The 23,493-nt window shown below is 43.7% G+C and overlaps 1 protein-coding gene across 3 annotated transcripts in view; it reads right to left on the reverse strand.

The window, feature by feature from the left end:
• RPRD1B (regulation of nuclear pre-mRNA domain containing 1B) overlaps positions 1-23,493 on the reverse strand; it is a 51,224-nt gene that overhangs the window by 10,556 nt on the left and 17,175 nt on the right. The window contains exons 4-7 of one of the 3 annotated variants that reach the window (XM_030309629.1): positions 19,802-19,914; positions 17,883-18,009; positions 11,458-11,633; positions 3,208-3,264 (exon numbers count right to left, since the gene is read on the reverse strand). In XM_030309629.1, coding sequence (XP_030165489.1) covers positions 3,220-3,264; positions 11,458-11,633; positions 17,883-18,009; positions 19,802-19,914 — 461 coding nt within the window. In that variant the 3' untranslated portion in view covers positions 3,208-3,219. The remainder of the gene's footprint in view (positions 1-3,207; positions 3,265-11,457; positions 11,634-17,882; positions 18,010-19,801; positions 19,915-23,493) is intronic. The other 2 variants (XM_030309628.1, XM_030309627.1) reach the window with 2 other exon arrangements.

Raw genomic sequence — 23,493 nt, forward strand, 5'->3', positions numbered from 1 at the left:
GGTGGGGCCCCCCCATCAGGCTCTGTGCTGACAGCATGCAGCCTGCTTGGGATTCTTCTCCCTCTCTCCCTACCCCTCCCCTGCTCGTGCGCGCTCTCTCTCTCAAAAATAAATAAATAAACCTAAAAAAAACATTTTTAAAAAAGGAAATGCAGACCTTCGAATGGTTTCTCCTTCTGAGACAAATGCTGGTCCAGTCCAGCCTTCCTGGAGGGCAGCTGAGAAGCAAAGGGTAGAAAGGAAAAGGGCAGTCTCACCCGGAATAATCGTGGGCGGTTATTTGTTATGATTCTAAGTGCCAGAAGGTCTGCCTGGGGCAAGGCAGCCTGTAGGTTACTGCACTGCATCTGGATACAGTTTTCTCTACAAGAAATAAGAAGACCGATTCCTTTCTATAAGGAAAAAAAAAAATACATTTCCTGGCTCCTCCAAAAGGCTGAGAGGATGTATCACGTCTCCCACCAGAGGGAGGCTGCTGTGATAGGAAAGCAAATACGCAGTCAGAAAATCCAAGTTCAAATGCCACTCTACCATTCGCCTATGGTGCACCCTATGACTTCACCTCTCTGGGCTCAGCATCCTTACATTGAAGACGGGAATGGAAATAATGCCTACACTGTGGGGAGGTACCAGATCTGAATAAGACCAGGCACTTGCTAAACTGTTCAAGGTGAATCAGCCGAGGAGGAAGAGAACTGCCACCACTCCCATGTTTATTATTTTATAAGCAGTCCTTAGAGTTCCTGATTTACATGTTAAGAAAAGGCATGACAGAATTGAAAAAAAAGAGAAGTATTAATGGGATACAAAGATCCTTCTTCCCATAAGCCATCCGAGTATGTCCTGAAAATTTACCACATTCACTAAAGTTGGTTTGAGCAAATGAAAGAGCCTCTAACCTTCAAGACCATGGAAAAAAGTCAGACTTTTATAACTAGGTAGTACCACAGTCTAGTCCTATCAATCTAAAGGTCGACAGAGGAAAAATTGGTCTACCCAGTAAAGCCTAGCTCTTATGGTAGTGTCGTCAATGTGAAAGGAGTCCGTCCCCCCCCCCCCACTCCCCGCCATCAAAGATCCAGTCTGTCCCAGCCTAGAGACGAACTGAGCTACAACCATAGCTGCCGCCTTAGATCAGGATGCTGTGTCAAGCATTAGCATAGGGTTGGGGATGAAAGAGTGACAATGCAGACAGGATTTTATGGTCTGGCCAGGGAAATGACCAAATCATCCATAAACAGAATGACAGACTATGTGGTGCTCTGAAGGAAAAAGATCGGGAGACAGGACAGTATATATGGGGTGGGGGAGAGGGGGGAAACCTGGTTTTATGGGGTGGAGATGGGGGTGGGGTCTCAGGAGAATGCTGTTTGACATGGAATATAAATGATGAACCATATCAACGAGTAAGGGTAACCGGTGGGAAGAAAAGGGGACAGAGTGTTTTAGGCAAGGGGAACAGCACACATAAAGCCGGAGACAAAAAAGGCCAGCACAGACAAAACGCAATGGAACGTGACAAGAGACACGGCTGATGAGCTCAACAGGGGCAGGCCATGGGGTGGAGTGTGGGGCGTGTGGTGGGAACACACGAGAATTTGGGCTTATATTCCAGGAGCAAGGAGAAGCCATTAACATGCTCATACAGGGAAACGACCTGCCCAGGGCTGCATTTTGGAAAGTATCACAGGGCTGCCACGTGCAGAATGAATTCCAGGACACAAGAATAAATGCCGATGGGTCTGCGATGAGGCCGCTATGGGGGAGCAGGTGAGAGGTGGTGGCGGTCTGGGCTAAGGTGGTGGAAGTGGACACAGAGAGGAAGAGAAAGGGGACAGATTCAAGAAAAACTGAGGACAGAAAAATCACAATGGCTTGCTGACTACTCCGACGGGGCAGCCAGGCAACAGGAGGCGTCTGGCAGAGGGGTGGCACAGGGCCTGAGGGAGACCGGGACAAAAGGAGGCTGAAGGAACCCACTGGGAGGTGGGACAAACAGGGAGTAACACTGGATGAACGCCGGTGTGTGGTTTTGATGAATGGCAATGGCATTCTCCAAGACAGGGAGAGAGAAGGGAAGGAAAGGTTGGAAGAGGATGGTCTGTTTGGGCCACCTGGTGCTTGAGGTGTCTGTGGAAAGAAGATACATGGATCCGAAGCACGAGGAAGCATCTGGGCTAACGATCTAGATTGAAGCCATCAGCACACCGGTGGTAGCCGAAGCCTTTCTAAACGTGTCACGCAAGGACAGAACGAGAAAAAGGCTAAAGGAATACCAACATCTACAGGGCGGGGATGGAGTCAAGCTTCGTAAAGGACACACAAGTAAGTGTAGAAGGGCAGGGGTGGTGTACAGAAACCAGAGAAGAAGAACGCATGCAGGGTAATTGACAGCATCGAGCGCCGTAGAGAGGGCCAAAAAAAAAGAAAAGGAAACAAGAGACGGGGGGCCAAGTATCTTTTGGCTTTTGAGACTGGACCAGTGGTGGCGGATTCTGAACACAGCCACTTCAGTTGACCGTAAGATGCGCACGCCATGCTGCAGTGGGCTCAGAAGTAGAGGCAGCGAGGGAAAACAGGGTACTTAGAAGGGGACGGTGGGAGTGGTGGCGGTGGAGGTGTGCGCTCGCATGAATGGTTTGTTTCTGTTGTCGTTTTTAATATTAGAGAGGCGAAGCGTGCCACCTGCCAAGAAGGACACCTTCAGCGACTCTCCTGGAGACCTCTTCCACAGAAAGTAAAAGAAAGTGCCGCTGAAGGCCCCGTGTGATAAGGAAAAGGCAGACGCTAACAACTTCAGGTTAGACAAGTGTTAGAACCCGTTTGCCCCAGGTGAGGGTAACGGGGCTATTTTATAAATGGAAAAACCACACCGAAGAGAAAAGGCAAGGACCACTCACCTCAGTGGAGAAAGCCAGAAAAAGCCTGGAATGGGGACCGCAGATCCTCATCAATGAATCGTAACTGAGGTCAATGATACCCGTAGGAATAACGCCTAGCAAGTCTACGCCTCACGGAATAGAAACACAGAAGGCAAAATAAAAGGACCCGGAAAAGTACCAAATACATCACACCAGACATTTTGAAGAAAGACTGCACTGAGTCCATTAATCACTATCCAAACCCCAAGAATGCTCAGAAGGCTGCTGGTAAGTTTTTGTGGAGTTTAAAACTGCAAAGTTGCTCTGCTTGAAGTTCTCCAAGTACCTAATGACTGGATTAGGCAAGACAGTTGTCCATCCTTTTTCCTGAATATAGAAGAACCTGAATAAAGAAGAGAACAAATGAGGAGGCAAAGTCACAATGACAGCTGGCTTCACCACTTCACGTGAAGTGCACCACACTCCCGGGAGCTCACGGACTTGTTTGCAAAGGTTTCATTTGGACTCCTATTCCGACCACGAACATCTCTACTCTAATCATAGAAAAAGACTTTCTGGGGCGCCTGCGTGGCTCAGTCGGTTGAGCGTCCGACTTCGGCTCAGGTCATGATCTCACGGTTTGTGGGTTTGAGGCCCGCGTCGGGCTCTGTGCTGACAGCTCGGAGCCTGGATCCTGCTTCAGATATTGTCTCCCTCTCTGTGCCCCTCCCCCACTCACACTCTCTCAAAAAAAAAAAATAAACATTAAAAAAAAAACCCAGACTTTAGAAAAAGACTTTCTAATTTTCAAGCCCTATATTTTATAGAGATAAAAACGAAAGTCAGAGAAGGAACTTCCAAGATTACAAAGTATGATACAATCCAGTTTTACTTTCTAAAAAATGACAACCTGAAGTGGGTGAAGGCCCACCTTAACAGTAGAACATTCATCAAGACTAAAACAGACCTCTGCTCAAAATGGCATGTATCCACCGGGTCAAACACTTAAGACACTAGGGCTCAGATTTCTGTAATCTGAACCTGCTCTCAAAGTGATGGTCACTCAAGTCACTGTTATAAATAAGAAGTAGCTGCTATTTTCCCAGAGCAGTTTCAAATGTAAACCCAAACTTAAAGCCCAGAAGAGAGCCCCATTTGTCTAATTAAACTATTCAGTGCTCTCACAATCCTTAACTCGTATACCCACGGATACATGGATTTTGTATCTTCTATCTCTAAAGCACCAGACAGCCTAAGAGCATTGCAAAGAGCAAGAACCCCTGAGGCAGGCGTGCATGCTGGTGGCAAAGACCCTGAAATGCATATACACTTCAACATACCCAGAGACAAGCTGGCATCTACACATTCACACAGCATTCATTTTTAGAAATTTACGGGAAGGAAATAATCCCAATACTGGAAGTTAGCTCAAGGTGAAACAAAACAAAAAAATATAAATGTTCAATACAAGTATCATTGATTATCCAGCCATAAGTGTTCAAGCAGCCATTTCAAGTGTTTATATAAAGTTTGTGTTAATAAGGAAAGATGATCACATACCATTAAAATAAAGTAGGACAGAAAACTGTCTACATATTATGATCATTTTAAAATTGGAGAAAAAAATAAAAGAAACACACCAAAATGAAAACATGTTATCTCAGGGGCTCCTGGGTGGCTCAGTTGGTTAAGTGTCCAACACTTGGTTTCGGCTCAGGTCATGATCTCACAGTTCATCGGATCGAGCCCTACATCAGGTTCCTTGCTGACAGCAGGGAGCCTGCTTGGGATTCTCTCTCTCTCTCTCTCTCTCTCTCTCTCTCTCACTCTCACTCTCACTCTCACTCTCTGCCCCTCCCCAGCTCCTATTCTCTCTCAAAATAAATAAATAAACATTAAAAAAAGTTATCTCTGGGTAATGAGATTATAACATTTTTTTAAATACTTATTTTCCACGTTTCCTGTGATGTATGTCTTTTATTTAATCAGAAACAAAGAAATAAAGAAAGAACTGAGTATTCGCTGAATAAGAATGAACATTCTGGCAGGGAGGAAGCGACAAGGGGCCCAGATGCTGTTTTCACTTAACACGTATATATACTTTGTAAGTATGAGAAATTAGTGCTACACACACCAGCTAACACCCAGTGGAGCGGGTTTGGAAAACAGGAGGAATCACCAGAAGTTGGATTATAAATATGGAAACAATGCTATGGCTAAAAGAACTCTCGCTGGGGGAGCTATGAAATCATGTCACTTCTCTAATGTGAAGTCTCAAATGTTGGGGAACCATGCCTTTAGGTCACCAAGTACGTGAACTACATTATGATTATAATGTGGTATTTCCCCCCGGGATGAAAAGAGATGAACAAATACCATTTCCACGTTGTGACATGGCAAGAACACACACTAATATCTGCACACACGCACACACACGCACGCCCTCATGGATCAAAGCTCAAGCTGCACACCTAACCGGAGCGTAAGGGTCAGCAGCAACTCAAAAGAAGGGAGGGACTTCAAGGGTACAGCCCCTAAATTCCAAATGACAGAAGCACATAATTCAAGAAAAGTCCCCATCTACTGGAGGGAAACTTTGTGGGGGGAGGCTCCCATCTCAAAACAGGGGTGAAAAGGCAGTGGGTAAGCCATCCGCGGGGTCACTGGAGCTATGTAAGCAGACTGACCTTTCGACAATGGCTGGGACAGCCCATGGTGCTGACCACACTGCTAGACCAGGAGGAAAGAACTCTAGGCTAAGGAAGGGCACTGAGTGTGGAAGACTGGGGGCAGGCAGGGCCTCTAAGTTCCCAGGGGAACACAGTACAGGATCACTCGAGTCAGGAGTCAGTTTAGGGTTCTGGTCCTCACCGACTTCCTCTGTGACCCTGAACCGCTCACAGAGTCTGTTTTGTTTTCTCATCTAAAATGAGGATTAGATCGCCTGCTCCCATCTGCCCGTATTGGAATGGACAATGAGATACTGGCTTTAAACACCATGGGAAGAGGAAGAATTTACTCCAAAGCTGACAAAAATGGAGCTCTCTATCTCCACCTATCGCCTATCCCATTATTGAAATAACCATCTGCACCCTCAGGGAGGGGAATGATGCTGCCAAAAACAACAGACGGCCATCAGTTTGGTTTAGTACCTCCTCGGCTACAGCCAAAGAATTTCTCAAGTTGTTATAACCAAAGTGCAAACAGAAATACGAAGAGTCACAAGGCAATGTTAGATCCGGGGCCATTTCCCCCTTCCCAGCTGTACTGTCTGAAGTAGAAGGCTCTGCTCCTGAGTACTCGTTACAGCCAAGGGGGAGATGCCAAGCTGGGGAGATACAGCAGCACCCCCAAGTTCGATGAGCCAATCGCCCTCCCCCACACCGAGCACGCCCAGTCATAGCCAGGAGGGTACTCAGAACCTCAGCGGCAGAGTCTGCTCTCTCAAACCTTAGAAAGGTCTTCTCAGAGGCCACTCTGAAAATGCTTCATGCAACTATTTTAATCCCCCTACATAAGATGGCATTTTTCTAAAACAAGGTTCTTGGGGATTGCTGAAATGATTCAACTTTGGCTACTCTTTCGTGTAGGATGTCTTCCGGCTGTTCACCTGATGGAATCAAATCTAAAATAAACAAAACAACAAGAAAGAAAGGCAAACACAAACCTGATGGCAAGTTACGAGATGTCTGCCTCAGATTCTATTCCTGGTCTCTGGCAAACTCCCTTCTCTGGGTCTGAGTTTCTTCACCAATTCGGAAGTCAGATTCCATGATGTCTAAGGTTCCGTCCAGCTCAAGAATACCGTTAACGACTTTGCCCAGACATCCGGGCCTCAACGTGCCACTTCATCTTGCGTGAAAAGTGAAGCTGGCTGCCATGGCTGTGCCTCGGTGGCTTTGCTGAGCACACACACGTCTGCATGCACGCCTCGTAAAGGTGCACGCCTCGTGAAGGTGGGGAACACACACCTACCGAAAGGCAGCACACACCACAGCCCCCTCCCGGGACCCCTGATACTTATGGCACCTAAACGGGGCCTCTGTAATGTCAAATCCGTCAGTAACTGGGACTCCAGGATGCTTTTTTAAATTCCACAGCAGATTGGGGCGCCTGGGTGGCGCAGTCGGTTAAGTGTCCGACTTCAGCCAGGTCACGATCTCGCGGTCCGTGAGTTCGAGCCCCACGTCAGGCTCTGGGCTGATGGCTCAGAGCCTGGAGCCTGTTTCCGATTCTGTGTCTCCCTCTCTCTCTGCCCCTCCCCCGTTCATGCTCTGTCTCTCTCTGTCCCAAAAATAAATAAACGTTGAAAAAAAAATTAAAAAAAAAAAAATTCCACAGATTAAAGAAGATCTAGGTAAACAGAAAGAAATCTTGTGTTCACTGATTGGAAAACTTATGATTGTTAAAATGGCAACAGTTCCCAAAGCAATCTATAGATTCAGTGCAATCCCTATGAAAATTCCAGCGACCTTTTTTTGCAGAAATGACAACACCACGATGTGAATGAAAATAAGTGATGTGTTAAGGTAGTAAAACTGCACACGTGTGCACCTTTTTGATTTTCTCCCCAGTGCTTGTACAAATAGATCTGCACTCCCTCCCTCCGCCACCGCCCCCACGTGCCCTGACCCCTCGGATGGAACATACCCACGCCACGCTTTATCCAAACTGACGAGACAGGAAGTCCATCCAAACCATTCAGACCACGGCTTGTGAGCTTCTTACAGCCAACCGGGGCAACGGTCACCTCTGTCTACCAGAAACAAGCCTTCCTTTTGCTCTGAGAACTGAAGTTTGGAGGCTTTTCTGGTACCTTTGGCCTTTACCTTTGGAATTAACCTTCTCCCCTCCACATTTCTGAACTTCACCTCCAGGCTGCCATTTGTGCTCCTACCCACATGCCCTTTCCCATTTCTAGATTTTCTCGTGTCCGTGACAAAAGCATTGCAGACAGATTTGAAGCAGACCCTTCTAACTCTGCCTGTAGTTTAATGGAAAGGTGGTAGGCCAATGTCAACCCTAACATCCAGAAACAGAAGCTTAGAAAACAAACAAAAAAAAACATGTAAAAAAAAAATCATCTCAAAATGGATCATGATTCTATCTAAAGTGAAAAAAGCACAACAAATGAGAAACCATAGGAGTTTCTATCAAAAAGTCACCTTTCTTTACCACAAATTAAATCAGATTTGTCAAACCACTTTGCCCACAACCTAAAAAAAAAAAAAACACCCTCTTATTTCTAGAAAAAGAATACACTGACTGATGAGATTTCATGCACAGAACAAATATTCACTGAGGAACAATTATGCCGCCGGCACTGACAGAGCAGCGAGAGTGTGCAGTCCAGCAGACTTCGGAAGACCTGTTGAGGGCACTGCCGTGTTCACAAACTGCCTGTGTGTTTCATAATTCTCTCCTATTTTAAGTAAGCTTCAGACCAAATTAGTGTTATAATTAATATGTTAATTTCTTCCGGGTCTATTTCAACTGAGACACAGTGAGCTGGGATGTTCCCCTTACTCTGTCTCACATTCTGACTCCCCGTCTGCTGTTTCTCCCCCAATAGAGTGTCAGCACGTCTTGCTCATCTCTGCACATCTCCTGACGGGTACGAGACTTTGCGGACTTTCTTCACGAAGAAGCAAGCAGCTCCTTAAAGAGTACAGAGCCTCGTTCCCATTGGAGGACTCTGACGCCTCCTTCCCACACGTTCTGTCTTTCGTCTTTCTTCACACACAGGTCTGCTCCAGTCTGGCTGTTTCCCATCTATAAACATATTTCTCTTCTTCGATTGCTATTTCCTTTTACGAAAAGGCTTCATTGCCTTACAGGAAGTTTGGGTTTGCCCTTAAACCACAATCAGAGTTGCCAACTGTCTCCTTAATCTACGTTTCATATAATCCCCTGGTTGGGTTTTATGTTCACCTATGCTGTTTATGCCAGAATGACTTCCTGGAGGGCAGAAACACAATCTCTTTCTGTGAGCTGTGACTGTCCCCTCCTACATCCCAGGGTGTGAGGCATCCTTGGCTCTGAATCCTCCTATTCCCTATCCCAAAGTTTAGGAGCCATCCAGAAATCTAATGTTAAGATTCTTAAGTGAATGACAAAAAGGTATGCTTATTATGTGAAGGGACATATGAATTTAAAAAATAAAAAAAAATAAAAAAACCTCATGAGTTAACAAATCAGAACTTTGGGAAGAAAAGAGACTTTCAAGCAAAACATTACATTTCCAGAGTTCTAAGAATTCCACGTTTCTAATTGAAAGGCAATGAAAGGATTAAAAAAATAAAAGCAGATTTCATTTACATTCTGATATGGCAATTTTAAAGCAAGGACTGGCAGTGTTAAAAAAGGGAATGTTAAAAACGTAAGTATATTTGATACACTGTCCTCATCAATAGGAGACTCTGAGGATTTGGAATAATCCATACTAGTAATGCACCTTTCAAGTGGCATATACTTTACAAGGATATGGTGGAATAAGACCAGTTTGTTATGGAATGTGAGAGAAAAATCAGTTTCCAGAGAGCAGACTATTTGCATTTTTAGCAAACATGAATAAAGAACTACAGCCGTCTCGCAACATCTTACACTGTATGTAGCCATTTGATTTTTCAAATAAGCAAATTTAGCTTCATTTTTACAGTGAATGGTTTTGCTCAAGTGGCTAACAGACATGGTTTGAAAATAGAAAGAATCTTTGGTTCCCAATCTGTACTTTCCAGTGGTGGGACCCTCCTGTTCGGATTCTTAAGCAATGGAATCCCAATGCCCAGATGAGCAGAGAATTTGGGCTGGAAAGCTACGGAACAGACCCAAATCTCTGATCCATCTCTCTGCTTAATGGCCTGTCATGGCACCTCACAAAACACTGGTTCTACAGAAACCCGAATGACTCCCCCAAGAAACACAGGGAGCAAAGTGCAACTGTGAGGAAGGGAAACAAACAAAGAGTTAATCCACTCTACCAACCCAATCTCCTTCTCAAAGACTCTGTCCTCTATGGTAGCTTGCCACGTTCCACCCAACAACAGCTGCTCATGATAATCAATGTCTGACAGATCAGAGAAAGCCCTTAATGTGTCGCCAAGGGGCAGTTCAACAGATGGCATGGTGACTTACAACCAGAATCATTAATTACACTCTCATATTAGTCCCGGGGCACAGTGCTGAAAATGCTTCCTCAGTGAAAGATGAGCATTTCAGATAAATGACCGTCTGGTACTGCCTGTGAAACTCCCTTTAGGATTTCTGGTCAGTGTCGATTTCTAAATCTAAGCCATACTATTTTCACAGCCGCTTCCCATCTTCCACTTCTAGGGTGGCTTTATGAAGCCCGCCCCCCCCCCACCCCCGACCCCAACCCGCACCACTACCTATCTCTGATCCCATAATCACCGCAAGTAAGGATATGGTCAAAAGTGCCCATCACTCATCACCCGCCTCAAGTCAGCAACTGTGTGAAAAGGCAAACATAATAATCTCAGCCACAGAACTAGCTCCGTTTCCCCTCCCTCTGTGCCAGAGAACATGTTTCTTGAGTGCTGGGGTGGGGAGAGGGGACTATCCCCTCCTTCCCTTACCTACTCTGGTATTTTTCTTATAATATGTGACTGCTTCTCCAACTCAAAACTGTCCTCACCCCTGAAACCACTGGCAGCTTGGGGCAAGCGAAGGTTCCCAAATGTCCATACTGCTGGCTGCATTATGCAAGTGCTGATGTTAAACCACCACGTACTGAATTAAGAAGCCAAACAAATCCGTGGTGAGGAACCAGTTCTAGAGCCTTCCCCAAGGGCATTCACGCTAATGTGAACTCAGGGTAGGAATCAGTTCCTTCTCCACGGTTTGAGAACTGGACTCCATAAACATTACTGTGAAACTGTAGAACTGATTGAAGACAGAGCTTAGAGGCAGACTTCTTATTGGCCTTAACCGTGGATATAAGTCAGAAATAAATCTCAATATAATCTGGACGACAGAAAAGTCAAAGCATTTTCCAAATACCACCAAATGAACATGCTTGGGTTTTATTAACCACCTATTCTTTTTGTACCTCAATCTATGTATATATATATATATGTTTTTTCAACGTTTATTTATTTTTGGGACAGAGAGACACAGAGCATGAATGGGCGAGGGGCAGAGAGAGAGGGAGACACAGAATCGGAAACAGGCTCCAGGCTCTGAGCCATCAGCCCAGAGCCCGACGTGGGGCTCGAACTCACGGACCGCGAGATCGTGACCTGGCTGAAGTCGGACGCTTAACCGACTGCGCCACCCAGGCGCCCTGTATATATTTTTTTAATGCGAATTCAAACTAAAGCAATATTAAGATCCTAAATGCTTTAAGACTTCATTGTTTGTTTCCTGCATTCCGGTTCGTTCCTTCTTGGACACATAAAATCGTGACTTCATTTTCAACTCGGTTCAAATAATTACACAATTATCTGATGGATGTTCTCATCTCATAAATTTTTAAAAGACAAAAAAATGTGTTAATTAAAGCATAATAAAAATCTACTAATGTGGACTATAGGCAGGGAAACTTGGAAAGTCTGGGTCCGCCTTGCAACGTACTCACTTCTAGCTTTTTCTCCTTTTCTGACAAAACGTCTTTCTGGTTCTGGGTGTACTCCACCAACATCCGAGCCAGCTGGCGCCGGTCTTCCAGTTCTGCCGCCAGACGCCCGTTATATTCTGCTAGTAACAGACATGCTTCATCTACTGTTTTTGAGAGACGTTCGGCTGCCTCTTTGTCTACATACAAATGAGACCAAAAAATAGAGACAATATAGAAATCACACAGGCATGATTGCAAACATTTCTGGGGAAGGTTAACAGTTTCTCTCAACGTACAGAGTCCAAAAATAAGCCAGAACCTGTAGACAAACAACGGACTGACTGACAGAGAAACCCAAAGGCACTCACTCCTAATAAGATAGGACATTTCTGAATTACCTGAAGTGAGGGTAATCTTACAAAGGATTTCTAAATGCCTATTCCTGCAAAAGCTCTATAAATAAACCAAGCAGAAAGAGATATCTAAGCTCATACGTGAAATAATTTTTCCTTGCCTCTGAGAATTTCCAAAGTGCTCTCATTCATATTATTTTGTTAAGTATTCTTCACACATTCTTTTGAAATAAAGAAGCAAGCACTCGTTTCTTGGGTGTGGAAACTATGACCAAATAAAAGCTACAGGACAGGTTTGACACCAGGCGGTCAGCGGAGGAGCTGGGACTCAAAACCACGGCTCTAAAATGGACCTATAGGACTCTACCCCTTACACCACGTAAGCCTTAAACCCGGGGATGAGCTCTTGTCTTCCATTCAGCAAAATACAGGGTCTGATAACTGACATTCTTTCAAATTCTTTAACCGCGACCCATGCTAAGAAACACACTTTATGCAAACGCAGAAAAAAGAAGTGTTTCATAAAACAATACTTATCCTTACTATGTACAAAGTGTTCCATCTTCTTTTGTTTTTGTTTTTTTTTTTTTGGTCATTACCTACCAGACTGATGTACATCCCATTAACGAGTTGCAACTCATTATTTGCGAAAAAACCGGGAAGCATCAAAGAAAGGGTATTCTTGGGAAAGAAGGTGAACAAGACTCAACATTAGGAAATGAGGAGAAGAAGAAACAAAAGGATGATCTGTATTAGGAAACAATAGATATAATTAATTTCATGCGGGTGTGGTGAAACTGCAACTTTAATATGTGCATATCATTTAAAAAAGGCCGTTAGGGGTCAAAAGAGCGGATCAATTCTTTGAACCAAGAACACTAGGGACACCAGCAGCTCTGTGGGACCAACTGGAAGGGGATTACAGGGATACTGGTATGCTGTTCCCTGTGAATACAGGTCATCAGAAGTGAGAGGCCTCAGTATTCTGGGAGGCAATGGGATTTAAGGATTCCCAACAGAGTTTCTGTTTGGCACACAGTCTGTTTGACTTTTGGATGCCTTCTTAATGTGAATGTCAGGAGGTGAACTGTTGAGAGATCCCAAATTAGGTCTGATGCCAAAGATGAGGAACTTCTACACTCCTCAGGAGCAGGGAAACAAAAGGATGTTCTTGGTGAGGAAGAAAGAGTGAGCCAAAGAGAACACAAAGGAAAGAGACAATCTCAATCACAGAAAATTAAAGAAGATGGTGAAACTTATTCTTCAAGATCGGTGGTAAGGTCTGAGAACAAGCTGCCGGAGTGGTGAGGTTGATTTTACCTTTGTCTTCGCTTGACTGCATCTCTTTTCCCCCCAAATAGTTAATTCTTTAAAATGTTTTGAGCGCCCATGGCAAAAACGGCAAGGACAACACTAATTTTAAGATTAAAAAAAGGTGGGGGGGGGGGCACCTGGGTGGCTCGGTCAGTTAAGCCTCTGACTTCAGCTCAGGTCATGATCTTGCAGTTCGTGAGTTCGAGCCCCACATTGGGCTCTGTGCTGAGAGCTTGGAGCCTGAAGCCTACTTCAGATTCTGTGTCTCCTCTCTGCCCCTCCCCCACTTGCGTGTGCATGCGCTCTCTCTCTCTCAAAAATAAACATTAAAAAAAAAAAAAGATTACAAAAAAAAAAAATCAGTTCTCACCCTCCAAGTTGTACCAAGGGAGAGAATTCCTTCACACAAATAATTACAATCCAGAAAAATAACCTGTGATTTTAGGAGTCGCAGAAAAAATGCAGTCAAAGCGCAGCAGATAGACGCTTACTCCAGAGAACCTCCCAACTGCGCCTATCCTCACATGCTCTGCCCTCCCAGTTCTGCAGGCCAGTGGCTGTGTGCCTCTTTTGGCCAGCCCTCCACTTGTGCACAGGCATCCTATTCCCTCTTGCTTACTCCAACATTCTGTTTCTGCAACTGTCCCTCACGCTTCCCCAGACCTCTCAATTTCTTTACTCTTCCTCCACAAGCACTGCCACGAACATACAGACATGCTGCTCTACCTTCTGGCCACGTGTGGCTTTCTAGCTACTGCCCCATCTCCCGGCTTCCCTTACAGAACTCTTCAGGAGAGCTGACCATATTCCTGGTACCCACCACCCTTTGTCCTACCAATGTCACTAAACCCACTCCGATCAGACTGCTATGCCCCAAACCTTCCAATTAGCTTAACAAATACGTGGCCTGCTATTATGTGCCCAACACCATTCTAGGCCCTCAGAGCAACAGGGAACAGGAAGGACAAAAACTCTCTGCTCCAAAGAGTTTACATTCTCAGGTAAGAAGAGAAACAATATGCTACATTTTTCATGTTTATCAACTGAAGGTAAGAATGCCGGAGAAAGAAAAGGCAGAGGAGAAAGCACGGAGCATTCAGAGGGAGGAGTGTAATTTTAAATGTACTGGTCAGGGTAGGGTTCACTGCGGTGGTATGTAAAGCAAGGCCTGGAAAAAGCGAGAGAACAAGCCATGTGACTATGTGGGAAAGACCGTTTCAAGCAGAGAAAACAGCAAGTACAAAGGCCCTAGAACTGGAAAGTGCCTGGCAAGGAGCCTTTGCTCTGAGCAGAGGGAGACGTGATACAACTTCCATTCTAATAGATAACTCTGGCCACTCTGGTTATATTGAGCACAGAGTGACGGCTGGGACGAGAAACAAGGAGGAAGCACGGACACCAAAGAGGAGACTGCGGCGGTAACCCAAGAGAACATGGCGGTGACTCACACAGGCGGCAGCAGTGGAAGTGGTAACAATGTCAGATACTGGTTTTGGTCCTGGTCAATAGGGTTGTGAGGGGCTCATTTACTGATATGGGCAAGACCATAAGAGAAATGAATTCTGGAGAGAGGATGAGAAGTTTGGTTTGAGACAAGTTTGAAATGTCTTTGGAGACACCTAGCTAGCAACACTAAGCAGAAGGCCAGATGTACGGGTCTCAAGTTCAAGTGAGAGGCCAACACTAGACATGTAAATTAGGGAATTATTAGCCTAAAAATGGTTATTTAAGGCCACCGAATTGGATTAAGAGGAACAGACAGTAAAACTAACTAGAGAAGAGGGCTAAGTACTCAACATGAAGAGGGAAAAGAGGCACAAAGAAACCCCCAAAGGATACTGAAGAGCCACTGCTAGAGAGTGGCGAGGAAAGCTAGGATATGGAGCCCTACTTTCCTGCTGCTGCTGTAACAAATTGACCACAAACTCCCTGGTTTAAAATAACATAAATGTACTATCTTAATATTTACTATTAAGGGCCTCTTCTTCCATCTTCAAAATGCATCTCTCCAAAGACTGTTCCAGGGTCCTATCTCCTTCTCTGACTCTTGCCCTCCTGCCTCCTTCTTAGAAGGAGCCTGTGATTAGATTGGGTCTACTTGAATAATCCAGATTATCTCCCCACTTCAAGATCCTTAACTTCATCACATCTGTAAAGTCCCTTCTGCCACATAAGAGTACATTCACAGATTCTGGGGATTAGGACATGGACAACAGGGTGGAGTCAGGGGTATCATTATTCTGTCTACTGCACCAAATGAGAAGAAATGACCAACTGGGCCAAAGGTTACTAAGATCAAGTTACGGTGACCACAGATAAAGATTGGGTAAAAATTCACCACTGAATTTAGCAACATGGAAGTCATCAACAACACTGATAAAAGCAAGTTCAGTAAAGTGTAGTCAGCAGAGAATGGGAAGAGGGGAAATGGTGGCAGATGAGTAAAGGCAATCTATCTAAGACGTTTTACTATAAAGAACAGAGAAATGTAGGAATATCTGGGTCAAGGAAAAAAGTCTCTTCCACGTGGGAAAAAAAGTACATGATTTTATGCCATAAAGAATGATCCAGTAGACGGAGAAAATGGAGAACTGTTGGAGCTACATCCTTGAGTAGTGAGAAGGAACAGGGCTAACAAACAAGTAGGGGGCTGGTTTAGAAAACAGCATCATCACCCACCAAAGTAGGAAGAAGAGTCAGCCTATGTGCGTTATTTGTTTTTCCCAGCCACACTCAGCTGTTCAGGTCCAGGAAAGGAACAGAGGAAAAGCTGGATTTCAGAATGGTGGTTATCAGGGGCTGAGGGAAGGAGGAAATGAGTTATTAAATGAGTATAAAGTTTCAGTTTTGCAAGATGAAGAGAGTTCTGGAAATCGGCTGTGCAATAGTGTGAATGTACTTATCAACACTTCTGAAGTGTACCCTTGAAAACAGTTAAGGTGGTAAATTTTGTTAGGTGTATTTTACCGCGATAAAAATCAAAATAGGGGAGCCTGGGTGGCTCAGTCAGTTAAGTGTCCGACTCGACTTCAGCTCAGGTCACGATCTCACGGTTTGTGGGATCAAGCCCTGTGCATCTAGCTCTGCACTGACAGCATGGAGCCCGCTTGGGATTCTCCCCTGCTCTCTCTCTCTCAAAATAAATGAACGTTAAAAAACAATCAAAACAAATTTTTTATTAATTTAAAAAAGCTATGAGACATGAGACCTTTAGGTCAGTGAAAACAGATAAATAAAATCACATACATTGCTAGCTTTATGTTAAGTTGCTCCCAATTTTTACAGACTTTGATTCGGATAGTACGAATAAATGAGTTGATCCTTATAGTAACAATAAAAGTTGAATTTAACCAGGAGAAAAGCTGGGGTTTGCCGGAAGACCACAGGCAAGAGGGCAAAGAAAAACAGGGACTGAGGGTGTACGTAAGGGAGTGATTACAAAGACTCCATGCTAAGTGAAGAAAATAAGGGCACAGAGAAGTGGAAGCTGGAAAAAGGCAGAAGGAGCAGTAGACTGTTCAATCTAGAAGAGGGTTCAACTGCTGGAGATGGGGAAGTGGGAGCGCGAGCCGAGACGCGGCTTGTGGCATTTAGACAGCCTCCATGTTGTGTCCTCCAACTAAGCACCCTCCTAGCCTCAAGGCCTCTCCTTGGACTGACTATACTCTCTGCTTGGGTGGCACTTCCTTCCCTCAGAGAGCCTCACGGCTTGATTCTTAATCTTGGGGGTCCTCTGATCAAAGGTCATCTCATCAAAAAGGCTCTCCCTGACCCCCTTTAAAATACAGGTGTGCCTCGGGAGATATTGCAGGTTTAGTTCCAGACCACTGCGATAAAGCAAGTATCACAATAAAGTGAGTCAAGTGAATTTTTTGGTTTCCCAACGCATGCAAACGTTACATTTACACTACGCTGTTCCCCCCCCAAGTGTGCAATAGCATTATGTTAAAAAAATGCACACATCGTAATCAAAAAATACTTTGTTGCCAAAAAATGCTATCACCTGAACTTTCAGTGAGTCCTACTCACTGATCACAGATCATAACAAATATAATGAAAAAGTCTGACATATTGCAAGAATTACCAAAAGGGGACACGGAGACATGAAGTGAGCAAATGCCATGGGGAAAATGGCACCAATAGACTTCTTGAAGGCACCTAATCTCTCAAAGCCTCAATTTCCTCTGACGCAATATGGGGATATTCAGTGACCTCAAAAGGTTATCACCAAGAGTAAAAAAAAGTATCTGGCACAGAGCATACTCTATAAACATGAGTTCATGCTTCACTCCTTCCTTTCAATTCTCCATGCATAAAGCGGGAACGTTACTTGTCCCTCCCTATTGAAACGGGGGTGATCATCATGAGGGCAAAACGACATGACTGACAATACACACCCAGCATTCCTGGCATTAAAGGCACTACCATCCACGGGGTGTGTCAGTGTGTACAAATCACACAGCACTCAACCGTAATTTTTTTTAGTAAGAGGATCACGAGTTTAATACCTTCTCTCCTGGCCCCCACATCACACACACAATCTGCCCTGTGTTTTCAACAGACCTGACTTAGGAGTGCTGCGGGTAGTGGCAGGCCTGCATTTCTGCATAGTTCCTAGAATCACTATTAAAGCTTGGACTATTTCAACAGCTTTGCTGTTTTGCAAAACTCAAACCGCACAGAAGTCTATTATCTCCAAACATAAGCATGTCCTGGGGCCTGATGCCTCAGAGATATATCCCTCTTCCCTCACCTTTCACCCCAACTCTACCCTCTCACCTGTTATTTTTTCCAAGAGAGAAACATCTTGCACTTCTTGGGGCAAAGAAGCAATTTTCTGCCGGACAGTAGCATCCCCCGATGCAGCATTCTCCAGGTCCTGCAAAGCTTTGATTAGTTCCTCAGTCTGTACAATGAAAACACAAACAACGCTGTCCATTAAGATGTAGGAGACTTAAAGAAAATTAGCTAGAAATAAATGAGGTGGAGGCCAATTCTAAAAATAATCATCCCTGACATTTAAAAAACATTGTTCTTAGTACCAGAGCCTATACTGAGGTCAATGATATGGAGTCTAAGAGAATGTACAAAGTTAATTTTTCTAAGTCAATGACAGAACATAAAGAAATTCTACATAATTCTGAAAACAACAACAACAACAAAAAACGCCACAACTTTTTAAAAGAGCATGGTTTCGGCAACTTAAAAGAAATGGAGTCTGGTTCATACTGCTAGGTTTCAATGTTCATTTATTTATTTTTGAGACAGAGAGTGTGAGTGGGGGAGGGGCAGAGAGCGAGGGAGACAGAGAATCTGAAGCAGGCTCTGAGCTCAGGGCTCCAACTCACAAGTTGCAAGATTGTGACCTGAGCTGAAACTAAGAGTCAGAAGCTTAACCGGCCGAGCCACCCAGGCGCCTGGTCACTGCTTAGTTTCAAATAATGTATGATTTCTAATACAGAACAGTCTTGGTCTCCAGTACAGAACAAAGGCATACACACCAGATGTTGAACAATTGTGTGATGACTGATTAAATGAAATGACACCGCCGACTTCAATTCTTCCTTGGATTTGCTTTACAAAATAAATGTCACAAAGATGACAGTTTCGATTTTGGCAGCCACTCCCAAAATTAAATGTGTCAAACTCATTAATTATAAACAAAGGGGGAAAAGACACAGAAAAGAGCAAACCAAGAATGCATACTCTGTGTATCAAAAAAGAGGTTTTTAAATCATCAGAAAACAATGAACACCAACAGGTTAGCCAGTCCATAAAGACCCAGGAGACAAACTGACAATGCAGACGGTAGTCAAGTTATCCTACAAGTTGATAATTCAGGCTGTCCTCCTGGAAGTTTTTAAATGGAAAGATATGTAACGCTGTTTTCACTTAACCCACCAGATAAGTCAACATTTTAACATAACACAAATCAGACATGCTTCTTATTTACATGGGTCTTGGCCAGACCCATGTATAATAAAGTAAAGCTATTTTAGGCAAAATGAGAGGCCATGTAACTCAGTCAAGAGCATAGTCTCTGAGGTCAGTCAGACCCAGATTCAAATTATGACACTGGGCAAGTTATTTAATCTGTCTCTTTGAGCCTCACTTTCTTTGACAGTAAGTAAAGTAAGTAAGTAAGTAAATAAATAAATAAACAGCAAAAATTAAAACCACACAGAGTTCATGAGCCAATTTATATGAAGGGCTAAACAGCAGATATATAATTAAAAATTCAACGGCCTGTTTTAATATTTAAATAGGTTATATTGTAGCAAATTTGCTATTGCTGCACAGACTGTCCTAGAAACTAATGAGTTATTTACTTATTAAAAAAATAACCATGCCGTTGGAGAAAAGCCATAGCAGAGGACATTCAAATGTCTTTGTAGCATTATCTACCCTTTCACAAAAATCTACTTTTTAAGAATATTGTCAATTCCTAGGAGTGAAAAAAAGCCAAGTCCAAATACTCTATAAGACATAAACCCATCCAGGCTCATGGCATGCGAAGACAAAGGCAAGCCTGCTATCTGCCAAGTTTCCCTGGGTGGATCTTGCACCCAGCGCCCCCAGAACTGCCCTCTGGTGATTTTGTACTATTGGTTCCTAGCGCCACCTTGTGGCCATAATCTTCAACTAGAAGTCATGCCACAAAGCTGCTCTGCCCCACTCTTCTGGGAGTCCAGACATACCAAGAGGGGTCCTGCAGAAGGATCTTGGGGAGAGTAGCTTCCAGGGTAGTCGTCATCCTCCTCCTCTTGGATCTGCTGAAAAGTTCGCTTCAGGGATTTCTTCTCTTCTGCTGCTAGAGGAAAGAAATAGGGCACAAACTTGGGTCACGACAGCCCGTGTAGGTAAGAGTCAAATGCTATGCACAATGGGCCACATGCAAAAAAAGGGCAAAAGGGGGTGTACATTTCCAAAGATAGCTTAACGTTAACCTATACGCTAGTTATTTTAAATTGGTGGTAGTTCCCTACATTACTGAAGAGTCAAAAATGGTCTTAGGTCTGTCATCTCACATTGACTCACTGAAAAAAATACTACCGAAAACATGCGTCTAAAAACGAGACTTCCCCAACTAACACATTTCATTAAAAAGCTTATTTCTTAAAAATAAAAGGTAACAAGAGAAGTAAAGTGGCAAGAAACCCATGAGACAATATAACAAAGCAAGCCAATATACGGGAGGGTTTGTAGAGAATATACTGCATATTAAATGGAACACTATATACTTCCCAGGAGGACTTCAGAAAATAAAAACAGGCATTCCCCACTTTTCTAAAGCTTGCTTTTATGAAAGACCTACAGTAACAGCATCCGTTTTCACCAACCAAAACAAATTCAGAGAGGATATTTGCTTTCACAAAGAAAGGCAAAAAGTGAATAGTGGTCAGCATTTATTTTGAAGGGAGCATTGACAGAGGTGGTGTGCACCCCAAGCAGCCAGAGGGGCCCGCCAAGTTCATTCCAGAAACTACACTCAGAATTTCAACATAAAGCCACCAGAGCTTTGAGCTGTATCTGTGAACATCTGTGCTTCATATCGATTTATTTTGTGCATCTGTTAGCAAGATGTGGCCTAAGGTATCAGAAAAGCCTAAGAGAGGTTATTTTTGGAGTCTGGGAATGCTCAAAACTTTTTCCATATAAATTAACGGTAACTGCTTCTTCACTTTATTCCAACTTGGCTTAGGAAAGGTTTCATAGATACGGTCTACTTTCGACAGCAGGAGAAACCTGTAGTAGAGAGAAACCAACCAATAAAATTGTGTCAGAAACTCTAAACACCCACGCTATGATAAGCATGTCCATTTCAAAACTCTTTCCTTTTGCATCAAATTGGACAATACAAAATAAATGCCAAACATCTGTGGGACACAAGTCTAAATGACACGTTCAGGCTTGGAAAGCAAAGAAACAATGGTACTCCTAACGTGTGCCAGGCGCTGCAACAGCTTCTGTACATTTAGTCCTTCCAGCAACCCTAAGATGTAGTCTCTCCATCTTGCAGGTGAGAAAATGGGAGGCCCAGAGAGGTTAAATAACTCATCTAAAGGTATGTACGACTTTCAAAAATCTGTGCTCTTTCCACTGCAGTCAAATTCCTTAGCAGCACACAATCACTCTCTCATCTGTCAAACGACAGGTCGCCATGCACCTGCCTTAGAACTCTGTGAGTTATAAACAGAATAACGTACACTTCTTGCTTAATTAAACACTTTCTCCTGGAAAGAAGGATGTAGTTCCTGTTTCTACCTTACACATTAACTCACCAAACTATGCTTGATGTGAAAGCCAAGTCAGTATCACGGGTTCTATTTTTTGTTAATGCTTTGCTCCTCTGTTCTACTAAATATCTGCAACACAAGCAGGCCTCACTTTGCGTGATTCTATTATGCATGGATTTGCTACCACAGTTTAAATAACACCAGTCCCCCAACAACACAGTCCAAATTTCAGTTACTGTGGCATATTAACTCTGAGTAATTACATAAAGAACAAACTTCACTAACTTCAGTCCACAAATCACTGCATAAATAATACAAATGCATCATGATTGGTGACCACATCACTTCTTTCAAGGTCAGTGGCTGGTCACTGCACAGCTGTTCTTTCAGTTCACACACCACCAGCAAAGTGTTTAGCTGTGTTGTCTCCCAGTGATCAAATGCACATGGCATTTTATAAAAATGATTAGTCAAAACAGGGAACTGGCTGAAAATGACAAAGATGAAAGAGCAGCCCAGAAACTAAAACTAAAGCTCATGACGGAAGTGAATGGAACGTCACGAGAGCTGGAGAAGACATAGCTGGCGGAGGGGACACTGGTGCTGCCACACCCTTCCAGAAACTCTAGGTCCGCAGCCAGAGTCACCTGGGGAAAGCCAGCTTGTCCACAGAAATGAAGAAAGTGGTTGTGACGAAAAGGATGACCGTGTCCCAGAGGAAGCAACGCTAACAACACTTCACGCTTCGGGAACTCTCCAACTTATCTCACGACACGGCAGGCACAAAGGCTAAGCTGCCGGAAGCTGATCCAAACTTCAAGGACGCTTGCTCCGTACCACAGATGACACAGGAAGGCAAGCTCTGCACGAACCCCTCTTGTTAAGCTCATTACAAAGAAATAAAACACTTTAATTCTCAATGTTTCTAACGTTTTATGTGACAGCATGCTAGGCAACCATGAGTGTTACTATCTTTTCTGTTTCCCTATAGATTTGTAATGAACAGTGAGTTTTTTATTCTCTGACAAAGAATTTTTAAAAGTCATAGAACGATCATAATTTTTCCCATTAAGATCATTTTGCATGGTTTCAGCTCACATGGTCATTTTTATAGTCCTGCACTATGGAAAATAAGGACAGCTATATTTGTAGAATAATCTAATGGTATATAATTTGCATATGAAGTATCTAACAGTACTAAGCACACACTAGCTGCTAATTAATATGCGGCGTAGAGTATGACCCAAGTAGACACTTGGCCACCACAGCATCAAAGAGGCCCCTGAGTCAGGAGTCACCAACAAAAAATAAGCACATGAGCAAAACAATTTTTTAAATATTTTTTGGTTCACTTCCAAGCACCTAGAACAGTGCTCGATTAAATAATTGTTAGATATGCTAAGAACGGTAGAAAAATTACAAAACTTGAATTTTTCAGCTTTCAAACTTCCATACAGAAGTTCTTATATATAAAAGCCACACACCGTTTAGTATCTCCGGACATTCAGAATCACTGAATTTGGGCACTGGAAAGCCTTAGACAGATCTATGTCTTTGCTTTCAACCCACCTCGTTTGGGCCCTGTAGCCAAAGTCACCTGCCTCCGAAACTGGAGTGCTTTCTACCACTTCATGCTGCCACTCGCTCATGGCATTACAAGACTGAAATCAAACTAATGAAAATAATCACAGGCCCATTTCTGTCCTTTGTCCTCCCGGTGGAAGAGGGTGTAATAAGAAAAAACCACATCATCCTACTTCAATTCTCTCCTCTTTCCACTTGGAGGACCTATTGGAAATGCACTATCATGACTTCCTCCCTAAGCCTCCTCCTTTCCTGAACTACCTACCTACTCACACTGAACACTTCCACTGGCCCCATCTTCCAAGTACATCACCTTGGAGACCACCAAGATCTCTCCCGAAGTTCTAACTTCCAGCAGAGTCTATGCTTCTGAGAGGAACCTTACAGATCTCTCCTGTCTGTTCCTTCCCATTGCCTCTTATCAGTAATGTGGCTTTCTCCATGCCTGGTCCAGACCACTGTCCCAACTGGTCTCCCTGCATCTAGTCACTCCTTTTTCAACTCAGACTACACTCTTATGAAATGAAATCACCCACTGCACCTCTCTCTCTGCTCAAAAACCTATAATG

The sequence above is a fragment of the Lynx canadensis genome, chromosome A3 (assembly GCF_007474595.2).
Source record: "Lynx canadensis isolate LIC74 chromosome A3, mLynCan4.pri.v2, whole genome shotgun sequence".
Classification (NCBI taxonomy): Eukaryota; Metazoa; Chordata; class Mammalia; order Carnivora; family Felidae; genus Lynx; species Lynx canadensis.